This window comes from Xiphophorus hellerii, chromosome 16, assembly GCF_003331165.1.
Source record: "Xiphophorus hellerii strain 12219 chromosome 16, Xiphophorus_hellerii-4.1, whole genome shotgun sequence".
NCBI lineage: Eukaryota > Metazoa > Chordata > Actinopteri > Cyprinodontiformes > Poeciliidae > Xiphophorus > Xiphophorus hellerii.
Window position 1 is genome coordinate 24,630,513 of NC_045687.1, and position 18,434 is coordinate 24,648,946.

The 18,434-nt window shown below is 39.4% G+C and overlaps 1 protein-coding gene across 1 annotated transcript; it reads right to left on the minus strand.

Annotated features, from left to right (window-relative positions):
* Positions 1 to 260: 260 nt before the first annotated feature.
* mpp2a (MAGUK p55 scaffold protein 2a) lies at positions 261 to 18,046 on the minus strand. The gene is made up of 14 exons (XM_032587452.1): positions 17,792 to 18,046; positions 12,357 to 12,405; positions 12,025 to 12,125; positions 11,758 to 11,913; positions 11,468 to 11,638; positions 9,257 to 9,364; positions 7,621 to 7,740; positions 7,365 to 7,496; positions 6,467 to 6,569; positions 5,930 to 5,998; positions 5,644 to 5,805; positions 5,302 to 5,504; positions 4,005 to 4,133; positions 261 to 3,907 (listed from the first exon to the last, which is right to left on the minus strand). The coding sequence occupies exons 2-14, from the start codon at positions 12,385 to 12,387 to the stop codon at positions 3,731 to 3,733; spliced, it is 1,662 nt and encodes a 553-aa protein (XP_032443343.1). The 5' UTR covers positions 12,388 to 12,405; positions 17,792 to 18,046; the 3' UTR covers positions 261 to 3,730.
* Positions 18,047 to 18,434: the final 388 nt, after the last annotated feature.

Consider the following 18,434-nt stretch of genomic DNA (forward strand, 5'->3'; position numbering starts at 1 on the left):
CACAGTATGTTATCTTATCTTATTGGCTTTTTTAAAAAAGACAGCAGTCATTGGGCCAAAACTGAGGTAGCCAGAGGAAATACATGAGGAGATGATGGAAACCCACACAGAGATGGATCGAGTCCAGGACATTTTATCCTCCCTCTGAAATGCTGATAAAACTGTTCCATCAAAATATAAAGTATACATATAAAAGTTCTGCATGATTTCCAGATTTAGGTTTCTCACGAGCATGTTCTAAGATGGAAGAAAATCACACATTTAAATCAAACCAATAATTTATTCTGAAAAGATTAAAGCATACTTAATGGAAAGCTTACATTATTACATAAACAAAAAAATAAATCAGGCTTAATCCAGCATTCCATTTACAGTAAGACAAAATATGTTTTTCAGTCATCATACTTGTAACAGTTTGTAGTTTTTGAACTATACAAAGTTATAAAAATGGACTGAGATATCGGTTGTCAACAGGAAATGGAGGATTTTCCAGTTTGACCAGCCAGTCGGAAACTCAAAAATAGAATTTCTTATTTGCGAACACAGCTAACGAGAGAACAATCCAAGTTAGCAATTTCCAGTGTCAGTAAGATGTTTGAATTAATGTCTGTCTGTGAGAGGGAGAGTGAGAGCAAGACTTCAATATGGTTCAATAATTTCATATGAACCAAACCAGGAACAGCAGAAAGGAGACAACTGGAAAATTCAAATGGGCATCTTTCCCATTTGAATGAGCCTCAGATCCATGTTTATAATTAAATAGTTAAATATGATTGGTTTAAAACAGAGGACTCTGGCCTAGCAGATAACAGGAGGGAGAATGGAGGACAGCAAAGTAGCTCTGCTTTATCCTTTAGAGCGTTCAACCTTGTTTATGGAAAGTTATGATTCTGAAAACATTGACAGCCTTTTGGAAATCACAAACTTTCAGTTTTCTACACACAGGAAAATAACAATAGCTGCACTCCCCACCCAGGGGCTCCTAAAATATGGAAAAGAATCCATAACTATTTGATCTTTCTTTTAGAACAATACGACATTTATTGGGACTGCTCTCACCCAGTGTTGCCTCTGATCCCAAGGTAAATATATTGACCAAAAAATGTTTTGAATATCGTTTGTAGTATCTTCTGATACTATAGTTCTTAAGCAGAGTCCACTAAATTTTTATGAGCAAATCAAAGCTTTACTAGACAGCAAATTGACAATACAATGCTGCTCAACACATCTCTAATACAAAACAATGTCTGCTTTATCCAAATTGTCAAGAAATTATTAACAGCGTGTCACCATTTTTGAATAAGTTTTACATAATATTATGGAATGTTTCAGTTGTTCATATCAAATACAGATATGTTTTTTACCATCTTCACTGTATACACTATGTAGTAGATATACTGGAAGAGATATGTACTGTAAACCTATATTTGAAGACACTTCTTGCTTTAATTATTTATACAGAGAATTATCAGTTTTATAGATCAGAATAAAAAAAAACTGCTTCTGTCCTAAGATGTACCAACATTCATAAAGATGAAGGAAAAAATGCCTGTATTGCATCTATTTTATTTTCAAAAATTGAGTGAGGTTTTGGAATGTCTTCAGGAGAGCAATAAAGATATTCTCAAACTTTCCAGGTGATCGGAACCTAAAAGCTCCCAGACAAACGTCTGTTCTTCAGGAACATTTAGGATCTAAAGCATAGATAGTAACTAAAAATCTCTTCCCAAAAGGAACTAAAACCACCACTGCCAGGTAACAATCAGTAGTTATCAAGTATTTAACAAGCACCAGTTTTTTTTGTTTATGACTCGACATTGTGCGTTAAAATCATCCAGTAGCTGCCAGTCAGAACCATGATCAGAAGCTGCGTTTCCATTGACCATATAATTGTGAAAATAGAAATTACAAAAATAAATTTGCTTACTGGAAACTCGCGGTTTTTGATAAAAAGGCAAGTAGAGGTGGGAACATGAGAAGGAACAACATAGATCTTGTGTTATACACTCATGGGTTATAAGCATGTATTTAAAAATGGCCTTCTGGACATTTAAACCAATATAAATACCTATTATACCATTGTGTATATACAAGCTATCTACAAAAAGAGGAGATCTAGTAAAACAGATTGGGATCAGTGCAACATAAAAGTGTCAGCTGGGATTGAGGGACTGTTTTAAAGCGACGCAGCGTTTTTAAGGAGCATAACGTTGGGGGTTTCTATCAGAGAGTCTAAACTGTGTAACACGTCAGTTCTCAGAACTGCTGCTGCTCTGGTGATCTGTGTTACGGTCTGAGTCCTTGGCAGTTGTGTTGCAGTTTGTAAAGTCACATAATCAGAGAGTAAGGCAGTATTATGGGATGGCTGAAAGCATTCAGACTGTGATTTGTTTTAACTGGCTCAATTAGTTTTACGGCTGACTCACACTGAAAGAGTTTCTTTCAAATGCAGTTTTATGTTCGCTAAATTTGTTTCACAAAACCCACAGATCATTACCCTTTAGACAGACGGAAGAGTTGACAACATCTAATGCCTCAGTTATTTAAATTACATGAATCGGTTTTGTATATTCTGACCATCTGCAAGATCTTAACAATATTATGTCACATGCTTTGGGTTAATAGAATTCCCATGTAAAGGATAGTCTGTCCAGCTACTGGAAAAAAATCTCCAACTTCTTTATTTCCATCTCAACAGCAGGGTTATACTAGAAAAAAAATTGCTTCTGACCATCTGCTGCTGTTTTTGCAATGAAAAAATGTACATTTCACAATGACTTTACCACCTTACTGCTTCTGTAACATATACAAAAATGCTACACTGCATTAGGAAATTCAGTATCCTTAAATATATTACAGGCATACAGTGTCTGACTACCAGCTTTTCCTAACAAAACAACCCTGACCCGCTGAGGCATGGAAGGCCTCTGAAGGAGAGCTAACCAGAGGGATACGCTAGCCGCTACACTCAGTTAGCATAACGACATGCTTCTCTGTGTTTTGTATAATCTCTGCACCAATATGTTCACCACCAGATGTTGCTTGTCTGACTTAATCAGCTAAAAACTTAATGATTGTTCAATAAAAGCCTATTACTGCTGCTAAGGCTGTAGTTCACATGAGCGGCAGCCATATTGGAATTTGTGGTGGAGATTGATGGAGCAACAAATGATTTAAATAAGCCAGGGTTAGTCTGGTACATTATTGTGTATGAATGTCCAAGCAATTTGTACATTAACAGAAAGTGGAAAAATATTTGATATTAGTTGGCAGGATCTGTTTTCTGTCTGAAATGAATCTCTTGGCACATTTTGACCCCAAAAGGTCTGACCTCCTTTATGATATGTAACCAATGGAAAAATAAATGTCTGAAGTTTGCAAGTAAAACGTAAAAATAGAAAGTTCTGAAGTCCTCAGGGTCACAGACGCATGCATGTGCATGCACAGAGTCTTACTGAGAAGACTTCAAATCATCCAACAACTTTTTGAGACTTTAGTGCACCTGAAGCCAGCCGGGCCTTTACCATCCAACACACTAAGTTCTGCAAGAGGAATTGTACCAAAGGATGCCGAGTCCTCACATCATGACAGTTTTATTCTACACACACTTTACACACACAGTTCCTGCTGTGGTCCAGGTGCATTTGGTCCAGGATATGCCAGATGTCTGTTGAAACTGATGAAAACACGAGTCTTGAGAATTGAAACAAGTGGGCAGAGTTCCCAGGTCTTAGAACACCCAAGTGACTGGGACCCACTGTGGGTTTTTGGAAACTGTTTCCAGAGCTGCTTTGACGGTGCGATAAGTCTCATCAAGGTTCTCATTGACGATGGTGAGGTCAAAGAAGTGACCAAAGGCAGCCTGGATTTTAGCACTCTCATCACATGTCCTCTGCAGCTCTTCGTCCTGCAACACAGAACACACAGATTGGCTCTCCGCACACTTCTGTGACACAAATTTTTCAGTGCTCTAGAAGAAGAGAAAAGGTTAATTTTGCTCATACTGTCAGGGCCTTTGTGACCACCCCAGCCTCCACAGCCGAGTGATTCATCAACTTGAGCACCTCAAAATCAGGAGACTGCAGGAAAACCACGTAGGGCAAGAACTCCGAGGTCCGCAGCACTTTGAGAGACTAGAAGCAACATGCAGAGTAAATGGACACATTAGATTTTAACTTTAACATTGTATCAAAGTTAACACTTTTCCTGTGCTTTAGAGAGCATATCTCAGAGTTCATGACAAAAAACTAAAAGAGCTGAAAGAGGAGTACTTCATGAAACACATCACAGATCTTACAGTCAACAGAAAGTTTCTCTGCCCGTCATTACAGTCATGGAACCTGTTTTTTCCACCAGCCTGGTGCTGGTAGCCTTCCACAACAAATCACAAAAGTGACTTTGGTAGGCTGACTGCTCCTGGAAGGCTTCATCATTGGTCCATGTTTTCTCTATTTAAGGGTAATGGATCTCACTGTGGTGGTCTGGAGTTTGACAGTAAAATCTAACTCAGTTCCTCCCTGTTCCCATTAATGCCTGATTTAAGAGGGAGAGCGGTCATGTTTTCCAACAGGACCAGGTTGGTTTAGTATGAAGCCCCCCAGAGGACTTGGGGGAACATTTTTCTTTTGTGTTGTATTGCGATAATGTATTTACTAGTCACTTCATGCGGCATGTTGAATAATGAAAGTCTTTCTGCTACAATAAAAGATTTTGCAAGGTTTTTTGGTGTATGTTAGTGTCTCGTTTGTGAGATATCTGAAGTTGTATGTCTTTTTATTTAGGACACAAATGCACCACAAACGTATGTGCAGAATGCCAGTGGCAAAATATTTCAAACATGAGTTTTCCCTCCCAACTCTAAGACATAAACATGACAAAAACTTTCTGTAAGTAGGAATGAAAGGAAGAAATAGGATGATTGACAGCGCTAAAATCCTCTTCTTGACTCTGATTGGTTGTTTCTGACTGAACTGAATATTTCTGGAGCTATCACTGGGAGAAGGCAGAGGATTTTTTTTTTTCCACAGATTATCTGTCTCATGAACCACATGAGAAGCCAGAAGAGTTTAGACTTTAGCTTCCCGTTGAGTTTTCTGTTCTTCTGTTAGGTGTTTTTGTAGCTTAATTACACTTAAATGTTTCAGATTCTAAAACAAATTTTAAGATCAGGTAAATATAACAAGAGATACTGTCACGACAAAGTGACAGTTTTATCAAGTAATGTAAAAAGCATGTTTTTAATCTAAATCTAAGTCTCCTTGGTCTTAAAATCCCAAGGAGAAGGTGAACGTGTCTACAAACCTGTGGGTTGGCGTCCAGGATGCAGACGCGTCCCGCCTCCACCACCTCGTGGATGGAGTCAATCTTTAAACCGTACAAGTTGCCTTCATATTCTCCATATTCAAGATAACGGCCATTCTTGATGTCAGCCTCCATCTTGTTGCGGCTTGTGAAAGCGTACATCCGACTCTCACGTTCTCCCTTTTTAGGCTTTCTGGAGGTGTCTGGATACACACAAAAACAGAGTCATCTCAAGATTTTTAGACGGAGCGTACTTGTTGTCAAAGATGACAGAAATCTTAAAAGTGTCCACTGAGCTTCAAGTCAAATAATGGAATCACTGAAAGCCGTCGGGTTTCCTACATGGGATGGTGGTGCCGAAGAGCTGCGGATCCCTCAGCAGCAGCTTGGCCTTTAGTCTCCGCCTCCCAACGCCCTGAGCTCCAATTAAAACCAGAGTTTTTCTTTTGAATGGTGGAACCTTGGCCACCTCCTCATACAGCAGGATTTCATGTCTGTCAAACTCTATGAAGGAGATGAATGGTTAAAGGAAAGGAGGTAAGCAAGTTAATAAAAAGGAACATTTCAGAAGGACTCGGGGAAGAAATGTACATTTTCAGAAGTAAAAAAAGTGAAATCAGACGATTACCTGCATTTTTTGTGGTCACATACATCATCTTCTTCTTCTTCTTCACTCCAAGACCAGTGCAAAGATTTCCTGTCACACCATAATAAAATAGTTTTAGTGTAGCCAGGCTTGCATTAGCTGACTGAATCGTCTCCACAGACTCAGTGGTGGATCCATTCAGCTGCCATTTCATGCAGTCGTATACGAAAAATCTGAATCTGTGTTGAAGTGAAAATAACAACCTCTAAGCAGGTATTAAACATATTTTCATTAAGCCCATATTTCTGATTTAAAATGTTAATATTCTCATCCTAACTATGTTTTCATTGGCTGGAAGCTGAAAATCATAACTAACAGAAATAAAGCTTGAAGTTTTCAGTCTGTTAAGTATTAATTGACATAATATATTTTACTTAGTTAAAGATGTCACTGAAATAAATTAACTTTTCAAAGTATTCTAATTTAAAGAATATGACAGGGCAGAGGTGGGAATTTACCAGCAGATGGCAGCAAATCCCTGGAGTTTTAATCAGAGTTTAGTTCTTTCAGTCCACATACCTGCAGGTGCCAACTCCACATCCTTCTTCACAAAAGCTTTTCTTTTCTCCTCCAACATCTGACTGGGGATCAGCCCTGTACTTCCACCCTCCACATGTCGGGCCTGAACACCATGCGCAGCCACACAGCAGTGTTCAAAATATTAGTGTTTAAAACAAAGACTGGAAAGTCCCAAGCTCCTATGAAGGATACTGAAGCAAATTTTATTTTGTAGTAAAAAAAAAAGGAAAAGGAAAATTAGGACGTTAAATAAAATGAGTGTCTTGATTGTTCTTATACTCAAATATCTCCTGCAGAAACATGAAAATGTTTGTGGGTTTTGCTTTACTAGCTGAGTAGAAAGTACTGCTGCTGTTTCTCTTGTGTCTGCTCTGTTTTCTCAAACCCCCAGTCGGTTCTGGTTCTGTTGGAAGTTTCTTCCTGTTAAAGGGGAGTTTTTTTTCTCTTGTGACGTGCATGCTCAGTATGAGGGATTGCTGTGAAGTCAATGACAACATGAGCGTTTTGTCTACTGTCGCTACGTTCTCGTCTGTGAAGAGTGAATACCTCGACTCAATGCCTCCATACAATCTGCTGGGTTTTGTTAGATTAAAAACGGTTGTTTAATTTGAATCAATCACTCTCGGATTGACTCAGAAAGTGCAATTAGGAATTCTAAATATAATGTAAAATAAATAATAAAGCAGGACATTGCTTAGAGCATAAAGTATAGAATTAGGCCGAATAGATCTGCCCTCATGGATCAGGTTCATTGTGACCAAAACCCAATCTAAAAGATTTTTCAAAATTGGAACCGATCCAATATCAATATCTGGATCGGTGCATATCTAGACTGTACAGTCTGAGCAGATACTGTAAATCCTACATGCTACAATTGCTTTGTGTGTAAGTCTCTTACCTGCCACCAGTTGACATCATCTTGGTTGACTATCTGAAGGATGTCTCCTGTCTCAAACCTTAAGCCTGCTTCCTTACAAGGAATCAGGGTGTCATTGGCTGGGTCGTAGTCATAGTGACACTTGAAAAACACCTGGACAAATTCAAACAAACAGGAGGCTTTACGTAATGGTTTCCCCAACTCATTGGTTCAACAGGCATCACGTTCACAAACTACAGAAGAGCTTCCAGCAGGAGGTGGTGTTAGCTTGTGTCACCTGTCTTGGTGGAATGGTCTCATGGTAGCTGGGCAGAATCTTCAGAACCACAATGCCACTGGCTGCCTGTAGCTCCTCCAGCAGCACCCTGGGGTCCTGGCTCACATCTCGCCCGTTCACCTGTCAGAACACAAGAACAGTCTGTTCAAATTAATTATTCACAAAGCTCTTCTCTACGATGAAGCTGTTAGGTGTTTTTCTATAAACTGTTGCATAGAATGAAATAAAAAAGCTCAATGTACCAATAACAACCAGGCAACACTGATGTATACCAACCTAATTTTTTGTGGAGTATTAGCTTTTTCTAATACACATTTTTATGTTTTTCTTGTTTATAGTAACAGAATTCAGCATTGGGTTCTGTGTGTGTGTGTGTGTGTGTGTGTGCGTGGGGGTGTGCGTGCGTGTGACAAGAATCTTTAATTTGACTGTCTTTTAATAAAGATCTAACCGAGGACTCGGTTTGCAAATCAACCTGTGACTAGAAAATCTATATACAAAACAACGGTTGCTCTGTTTTTCACATGCGACATGCTTAATGTGCTGTCCTTGATTAAATACATTTAAATTGAAGTGAATCACAACATTGGAGCTAATCTTGCTACATTAACATTTTTTACTCATCCATGCCGATTTTTAACAGATTCCGAGTTCTCTTTAAGGGTCCGAATATAAAAACAGCATTCATCATATTTTTAAACCATCCTTCAGCGAGGCGTCAAATATTTAAATCAGGAGATGTGATATCACACTATTTGAGAAGAAGAGCGCAGTCACATTATAACATGGCTTTCCCATTTTAAAGCAAAGACAAACTCATTCAATTTTAAATGTAGACTAGCTTTAGAGCTATATGAGCAATTAGCACAGATGGTGCAACATCTTTACACCCAAACTTTACAGGCAATATTTTTATATATTGCCTATATTTAATATGTCTATTAAATATAGGATGATGACAACCTCTCATTAGCAACTCTACTAGCAACCATTTATTTTATTTCTTGTGATGTTTGTAATATAAATAATATTTTTCAAATGACTTTATTATTTAATTTCTGACTTATGTTTAAAATATCTGTACAGAAACCAAACTGGAACCAAAGTCACATTCCCTGTTTGGAGATATAAACTTGACCAGAGAAGCTAATCCTGACTTAAAATTTGTTTTTTCTCACTTTTATTCAGACTTGAAACTTTTTTACGTTTATTTAGAATTAATGCTGCCTCATACTTTCTGGTTTTTAGTTGGCCATGAGTTTTTAGGGTTTTTTTACAGCAGTGTCCAGCTTTTCCCTTTCTTGCTATGCTAGCTTGAGGAGCAAAACATTGGGATAAATTTAGCAGCCAATCACAAAAATGAGCAAGGCAGATAACATTTGAGTAAGTATCATTCTTTATAACAATGATTTTAAAAAAGATTATATATAATTAAAATTTTATCTTTAAAAATGTAGTTAGGTCATTTGTTTTAAATTTTTGGGGGGTTTTTTTTATCATCTTTGCTCAAACTTTCTGAGGCGGTCCTAACCCTACAAAGTCCCCCTACTTTGAAAAACACTGATGTAGATTATAGTAAAGAAAGTCTAAGAGCTCAGATTCAGAACCTAAAGAAAGGTAGAAATTGGATAAATGCCTCTTTGATGATGTCTCCAACATGCAGGAGGCCTTGCTGGTCAATAATCCCTCCATGGAGGATGCGGGCGATAACCAGCTCTCCACCTTCCACTTTGAATGTCACACCCTGAAACAACAGGCAAAAACTCTTTGAGTGAATCCAGAAAATGCTTACAGAACAACAATCAACAAATGATAAAACTATGACTCTGTTAGGAGACATATTGCTAAAGATCCTGGAGAGAATCAACCTTACCATTGTCTCTGGAACCTGATTGGAGCAGGACATAACCACAGCACTCAGCTAAACAATGTAAAAGCTAGGACATGGTGGAAGTTCTAGATGCATTTTCTATAAGAAGGAGGTGTAATCTGGCAGTGTCATGGTTAGGTGTTGCTTGTGAACTTCACCTCAATGTTTCAAAAAGCGGATCGTTAGTCACAGTAAATTCATGGATCTACAATTAGTGGAATATATTTCTCATTACACAAGTATAGGTCGGTTTTTAAACTTTTTCTCCTTTATAGTTGCAGTATAATGTTTCTAACGTTTATAAAAATATATATATATTTTACATGCTTGTTAAAATTATCACTATGTCATGACAATATAACATGAGAGATAATCTGCCTTCCTCCTAGCCACCTTATTCCTAGCCCCCATGAGGGTTGCGTGATATATGGGCGCGACTTCCGCCGCAAACCGGAACCGCCATTTGTTTACATCCTTGCAACTCGCTAACCGGCTTTCGTAAGAGCTTTTAGGCTATAAAATATGTGGGAACACCAGCTATCAAAGTTTAAATGTGACAATATTGTTTTACCGCAACCTACAGCTATTGCGAGGAGGGGTGGGAATTATGAACTTTATTATTTTTAAAATTCAAACGAAAAATAAAATTCACATCACACCAAGCTAATATTATGTAGTTCTGGTGTTTTATACTGTCAGCACAAACCTGAAGCTCAGATCTCTGACCAGCTTCTCTGCTTTTCTCTTTATTACCGTCAGAACTTCAGAGAAACGAGCTGCTAATTCACAGTCAGTCCGTCACAAAACGTAACGATCGTGTTCCTGTCGCTCCCTGTGATTAAACTCACAATTACGATAGTCCGTAGTGAGACGCTCTCTGATAGCAGACGGTGTGTCCGTAAACAAGTTTTACTAAATATTGAATTATAACCAAAAAGAGAGATGTAACTTCTATCATGAATATAGACTAGCAAAAAAAGAAAAACAAATTACAATGAAATACTGCTACTTCCGGTGGGCGCCGGAAGTAAGACCCATAATCGTTTCCCCAGTAAGCCAGTAAGAATAAAGTGGATAAACCTGCTGTCATCTGAACTAATAAAGACCTCATCAGAAACGACCAATCAGAGCAAGGAGGAGGATGGTAGTGCTATGAATCACCACTTGTATGCGCTGCTCAACCCAACCCAACTCCCTTGTTCTCTGCTACCCTCCAGCTAGTTCACCACAATGGAGCCAACCATGACTGCTAAGGCTAGTTAGCATTCAGATTCAGATTCATTTTATTCGTATCCCAATTTGGGCAATTAATATTGCAGCAATATTAATTTTTGCAATATTAATATTGCAGCACCGTCATTAGCATGGCCACTAATGACGGTGGATAAATGGTTTTCCTGTTGTTTCTCCATTAACACATTTAGGAAGTTGATTGACAGCACTAAGACCTTTCCCCTGTCTCTGATTGGTTGTTATTGAGTGTTGCATTTCTAAAGACAGAGATTGCAGCATTAGGAGAAGGAGCTCAATCTTTTCAGATTATCTGTTATTCTGTCATGATCATGTAAAGTAAAAAAAAAAAACCTAATAAAAACAAACATATTTTGTAAAAGTTCTATACTGCAGTCTTAAGAACTGAAATTATCCATTGAAAAATGTTTTTTTTTTTTACAAAACTCAACTTTGTCTCATATTAAAGATGTTTGATGATCTGAAACATTTAATGTGATCAAAAAAGCAGAAGAAGTCTGTCAGGGAATAAATACTTTCTCACTGCACAAAATTAAAGCGCCGAACTTATCTAAACTATTTTAATCATGTGATGTGTTGTTGTTGGGGATGCTGTTGACATTCACTTTGAGATCAGATATTTTTTACAGGGAAAAATAATGAAAAGCTAATGTTTGCTGATTTGATGAAAGTAGAAATGTTTAGCTGTAGCAGGAATACAGACAGTAGAGTTAATGCAGTTCTCACCAGATGTTCCCCGGCTACTTTGCGTATGCCAACCATGCGTATGGCATCAGAGGGCAGGGCCGGGTTGGTCGTCTGGCTGTCTTCCTGTTCATGATCAACACAGTCACACGGGCTGGGAGGCTGGCTCTCGCATGCCTGGGAGGCCACTGAATCATGAGTCTCCAGTAAAGACTAAATGGAAGAAAAAGACATAGAATTCTAGTTTGATATTCAAATCTATCTTTAGTCAGTCAAAGCTCCTGCTTAAAAGCCCTGAAATGCAGCGTGGTGCATTTGTGTACATTCCACACCTGGAAGTGAGGCTGTGTGAGGATGCGGGCCAGCTCAGCGGCGGCGTCAGAGTGCTGCATGAACGGGTCCAGATCCCTTAGGATCTCCTGCAGGAGCTCCACGTTGTTCTCCCTCACTGGCGACAGCCTCGGCTCCTTGGGGCTCTCCTCCTGCTCCTGACGTTCACCAACAGTGAGCCGGGGTTTAATTCAGTGGAAATGACACTAGCGTGTTCATTTTAAATCTCAGATCCACTTCAAACATTCGTATTTGAGTGTATGCCTCACCAAAGGGCTTTCCATAATGCCTTTGAGGTAGATGAGGTCCAGGTCGTTGGCGATGGTGGAGCTGGTGGTGCTGTCACTCATTGCGTCCAACACCTGGGGAGCTGACACACACACACGCACACACACACACACACACGCATACATACATTCAGCCGATGAGAATCAACATTACGTTTAAAAAACGTAACCTTCTTGTATTCACTTGATGCATAGAGAAGAGCCTTTAGGTAAAGAAAGGAAGGAGGATTTGTAAAAAATAAAAAAAATTACAAACGGACAACAATAATCTTATGGTGATAACTGCGAACATGAAGAATTGTGTCAGGTCTCACCAGGCTCTGTCCTGGTGGAGGCCACAGGCATGGCAGAACTTCAGCCAATCTAAGAGGGACAAAGAGAGGGAGAGCAGGGTGGAGGAATGGCTGCAGAGTTTAAGCAAAAAGATGACAGACCTGAGAACAAACTTATCATTAGTTAATTTATATGTTCCAAACACAGCCAAATACCTCAAACGGTTTGGGGGAGAACATGTTTTTACTAAAAACAATTTGAGGGGCATGCTGTGGTGGCGCAGGGGGTTAGCCTTTGGAGGCCTTAGTTCTCGATGCGGGCGTCGCGGGTTCGACTCCCGGTCCCGGCAACCTTTGCCTCTTTCCTTTCTGTCTACTGTCGCAAACAAATACGAGCCACTAGTGCCGCAAAAACTCTTCGGTGAAAAAAAAATAACAACAAAAAAAACCAAACAATTTGAAACATCTGAGGTGCATTAGATTCAGCCCCCTTTACTAGCCCTCAAATCACCTGATTAATAACTAGAGTCCACGTGTAATCTAATCTGGTTGAATCTCATCTAATGCGCTCTGGTCAGTCCATCATCTGAACATGGAGAGGAAACTATAAACATTAGCCAGAGAAGCAGCCAATAGAGGGGTTGCAGAGATCCACAGCTCAGACATCAGGATCTCCCAACAGGAAAACAACTAGACTTCACAACTCTGGAAGAGTAGCAAAACGAAAGATCATGCTTCCAGAACTCCATGAAAGTTCTGTTTGCAATTTTCCACAGATCATGTAGAGAAAACACAGTAAATAACAGGCATGTTCTGGAACACTTTAATCAGATGAGACCAAAATCCTTTGGCATGGATGGAAAACACTATATGTGGTGAAAAACTGACCCACAATTCTCACAGTGAAACATGGTGAAGGCAGCATCATGCAAGGGTTTTTCTTTTCTTTTTTCTCAAAGGTACACCACACATTTATTTATTTATTCTGAACCAAATTACAATTTCAGCAGATAAACAGTTTTCCACCGTTAGCCCATTTAGCAGCAAGTACCCGAGGATGATTGGGAGCGGTGGATTTCTTCAGAGAATAGCAGCTCAGGAAGGAAGAAAAGAGGATAGATCTTTTCACAGATTCTTTGTATCATACCATTTCAAACACACACACACACACACACACCCACACACACACACACACACACACAAAGCAGGCAGTGACGTCAGCAAGAGCAGGCGGAGCTTCTGCGATTGTTCCAGAATGAAGTCTGGCACAGACTGATGAAAGAGGGATAGGGAGGGGAATGTGGGTGTAACTAATCTATACATCACCATGACAACACGTTCAGCTACGCTTATTTTGACTAAGTAAGAACAGACCAGGGCGCTCTTTACATGTGACGATCTATGCATCTATCGTTGTAACGAAAAGCTGCTGTGAAATCACATGGCTGCCATGGCAACGGCTCTTCCATCAGCTTTCACACTCACATCGCTGCTTATTGCTGCAGTAGGGATTATACAACACCTTAGGCAAGAGCAGAGCAGACTGGGAGGCAAAATAAGGATCTAGAAGAAAAACTGGATTGATTGAAAGGCGATCATCATGTCTGTCTTCACAGACTTAATAATCGTCCACGCATTTCTGATGGTGTCACAATCTTAGGAATTAATCGAGATCCAAACAGTGATTTTAGGTACAGCGAGATGTCAACCTAACTGCCTAAAAAATCTGAGCCAAAAATCAAAGCCAAAACTTTGTTTCATAAACACGGTCCTTTAGTTATACCTCATTAGATAGGCAGATATCTGTATTAATAGGGAAAAAACTGAATTATTTTACTAAAATTATAACAGCATACAGTTATGGTGCTAAAAAAGGAAGATCATTAAAATATAACATCAAATGTACAGAATAATACAAGCAGAGTCCACCATGCTACCGTTCCACTGATGCGTTTTTGAACAGGGGTGCTCATAAAGCTTCAAGAGCCTGTGTGTGTGTAGGGGGTGTGTGTGTGTGTGTGTGTGTGTGTATGACTGATGATGCTGAATCACTCTTTACTCCACCAGCTTCCAGTTTCTCAGCTGATTTAGAGCAGACACTGAAACACAAGCATGTTTCAAGACACTAAGTTTCAGTAAAACCTTTGTTTGTTTTGTTTATTTGTTGTTGTTTTTTTACAAACTGTGGTGAAGGCCTGGCGGTAGAAGAGGATCGCTGAGACTTGCTGTCAAATGCAGTGAGGTACAAAATTATCTAAACAAGTTCAGTTTAACTTCATCAGAATAATATCCACATTTCTGAAACAGGACATTAGCTTGAGCATATAACTTATGAATCTGAAGGTAAATGTATTCATCATCTGCTATACAACTTAAAGTGGGGAATGCTTTACTTTTGTTCTCTTTAGTGCAACATATCAAAACAGTACCATTTGATCGATTGAACTTAATGGAACAGAATTATGCGTTTTACCGGCACATAGTGCTATTTTATAGCACAATCAAGTTGCTATGTTAACAACTGTTGTTATAAAAAATTTATATATATGTCAAATATGACTTAAAATTAATGTTACTTCCAAATTTAATGCCTTGAAATTGGGCCTCTGTCTCTTTGAGAAACTCCTGATCTTTCTTAAACTCCGCCTCCAGGAAGTCATCACAACATGGCTCCTCTATTAACCCTATAACAACTTTTTACCAGCACTGATGAGAGGAGAAGCTCCTATAATGAGATCAGCATCTGCTGGATTTTACATGTACTGCCCCTTTAACATTATGAATGCTGTTGTTCCTACATATATTTCATATTAGCTGCTCAGATATGAACCATATAGATTCCTCAGGTCATCAGACATACAGTATGCTCACTCTGTGCAGTGTTTAGTTACCATCACCCTCAGCTCTGGAACAAGCTGCCTGAAAACCTGAGATGTGCAGAAACTGCTGGCTTTAACTCAGAAATGAGAACATGACTGCTTACTGCAGCTCCCCCCAAAAATGTTTTATCATTTATATCATTCTTTAGCTTTTTAGTGCCTTAAATTTTGTCATTTAGTTTTTAAATTCATTTGATCTGTTTCTGAATTGCTCTGTGTTTGAATTACGTAGTAAAAAATTATAGATGCAATAATGCATCTATCAGCTTTTTCAGCATACCAATGCGTGAGCATAAAAACCATATTTATTATTTGATAACACTGAAAACATTGAGGGAAGTACAGATACAAGGAAGGATGGATGAATGACAACAGGACAGTTTCCATTTTTATACTTAAGGAAAACAAATCAAACATAGTTTTCTTCACTTTTGTTCATCTTGCAGTCGGCCATTGTTGTTCTTGCCCCCCCCTCCCCTCACAAAATGCCATTAATGCAGACCTGCCCCCACCCACTCATCACGGCGCCGCCTCCATTCATCTCCCACTGCCACCCATCTGCTGTGCTGAGCCATGAAACAAATGTCACAGGCACAGTTAGCACAGCCCACTAAGAAGTGTTAGTACAAAGGCTTGGAGAGCAGCCAAGCCTCGTTCTACTTGCTCTGCTTCTATATTTTTAAAGAACATAATTATTAGAAATGAGATCTCATGAAGTAGTTCACGTCCTATAACATTTTTACATATTCAGAAGATAATGTTCTAATCTGCAGCGTAAGATAGAAGTGTTGTTTATGTGTAGCCTGTTTAGATGTGACTGTGGGGTGTTTACAACCAATAAGGTCGCCCTTTTACTGCTGACTGGAATCAGAAAATATCAGAAGATTTGGTAGCTTTGTAGAAAGAGTTAAAGTTAAGTACCTACAATCTTTAGGGAAATGTTTTACTAAATGTTAAAATAAGACTTAAGAGAGTTTGGAATGTCAACTAATCTTTTTGGCTTTTATTTTAAAAAAGTCAAAACAAGATGCTGTTTTTCAGTGTCTGCCCTCACAGTGAGGGCGACTGGCTCAGTGGTAAAGTAGTTGTTTTGCAATTGGAACAGTTGTTACAGGTTGATGTGTCTCTGGGCAAGGCACTTATCCTCAAGTTGCCTTCTGACTTGCGTGCATGTGAGGGTGAATCAGTCTGAACTGTAAAGTGTTTGAGCGATCAGTGTGACTGGAAAGGTGCTGTATAACATCAGACCAATCATTGAAGGAAGACTAAAGGAGGATCTTTTGAAATGTGTCTTTTTTTAATTCCTTAAATAGAATTTGTAATCAGCTAAAATTGTATCATTTTGTAAATGTGACCTAAAATCTAGGTAATGGAAACTGATGTGTGCATCTCAACTCTGAGGCTGATTCAATGCGATCGTTGGCAGGACAGGAGTGGTTCACTGGAATCACAGAAATCAAGCTGAACCTTGAATAGATTAGACTTCAATCTAACATATTGCTCAGTCCTGGACTGAATTATTCTACAGTCGTCACAGATGCTTTAAAATATAGATGATAATTTCTGAATTCTTTATTCTTTTTGTGAGAAAGCAAATAAAAAAAGCCTATAATGTACTCAGTTATGAAAACATGGACTCTGTATGTACATCACAATAGTGATTCTAGACTTGTGTATAGCAGCAGTTTGTCATTTTGCTCTCATTCATCCAATCATAGTGTGCACCTGCTTCTCTCTGCATAGTCGTGGGTGGTGTGGGGATGGAGGTACAGTAGGTGGGATACACCATGTACACACACTCACTCACAAGGACAATTTAAAAAGCCCAATTTACCCAACAAGCATATTTTGAGATGTGGCAGGACGCTGTAGTACCTGGAGAGAAGCCATGTATGCTCCTGGAGACAAAGCAAAGTCTGAGCTGCAAAAACAACAAAAGACTGCGTCACCATGCAGCCAACTAACACAGACTTAAAAGTAAAGAGTAAAAATATTAACAAAACAAATCACATTGTTTCTGTGTGTTCTTTTTTTTTATTAACCAAAACATGTAATTTACAGAATCTATTAGCTCCATACAACAACTCAGCCTGCGGCTTGACCAGTTTTAGTATTTCAGTAGCCATTCGTCCCAGAGCTGATCAAAGCCAGTCCACGGTGAAACAGACACTACGCGAAATTAAGAAGCAGGGAATCAGATGTCTGCAAGTCTGTGTGCAAATTAAATTATATATTTTTTTAAAAAGTGCGTCCATAACACTCCTAACACAATAGGATGCTGAGCGCGGCTCTAATTGGTCTCAGAGGTCATTTATAACCAAAAATGACACGCCCACTTTCAAAATGCCTACAACCCAAAGTCTGACCAGACAACAAAGAAACTATTTACCTCATTAACATAACCTCAGTGTACGGTCATACATCACACCTTCAACAATACAGCTCCGCCAGCTCTGTGAGCAATAAACAACCGAGAGGACAGAACGCAGCAGTGAGAGCTGCAGGTCTCTCGCCGCTCTTTGTTTGGGGCCGGAGACCCCGGAGGCCCCCGCAGACCCCGCAGACCCCCGCAGACCCCGCAGACCCTGTCCCTCCTACCTCTGAACTCAGGGAGACAGGTTCCCGCTGGTCTCGTGCGTGTCTTGTTGTTGTCTTGCTCGTTGTCGACGTTAAGAACCGCGGCGGTGTCAATGTGATCGAAAAATAGCCGCAACTTCCGTGAAACTTCAAAATAAAATATTTGGACATCTGACGGTAAAACACAAAGAGCTGAGATCTCCAGGGCACGAGGCGCACCGAGCTGCCGAGGCTCGCTGTTCGCGTCTCACAACAACAGCAGCCTCAACATTAGCATTTGTTGCACTGCTGAATTAATGGAACCCCAGAGAGCCCCTCCCTCTGCGCACAACCAAACACACCTCCACTCCTCTAAAAACCACATTTGGCAAAAAAAAACAAACTTTTTAGTATGACAACATTTTATGAGACATCCATCCATCCATCCATTTTCTAACACCCTTGTCTCCAGTGGGGTCAGGAGGGCTGCTGGTGTCTATCTCCAGGTAACGTTCCGGGCGAGAGGCGGGGTAAACCCTGGACAGGACATCTTGAACCAAATCACATAAAGAAATACACTAATTTGTCTAATTATTTAGAGTTAACAGTTAGTTGTGTTTGTGTTCTAAACAAAGCCCCTAAAAGAGATCCTGGAGTCTTTAGATCTCTATTTTTTCTTTAGTGT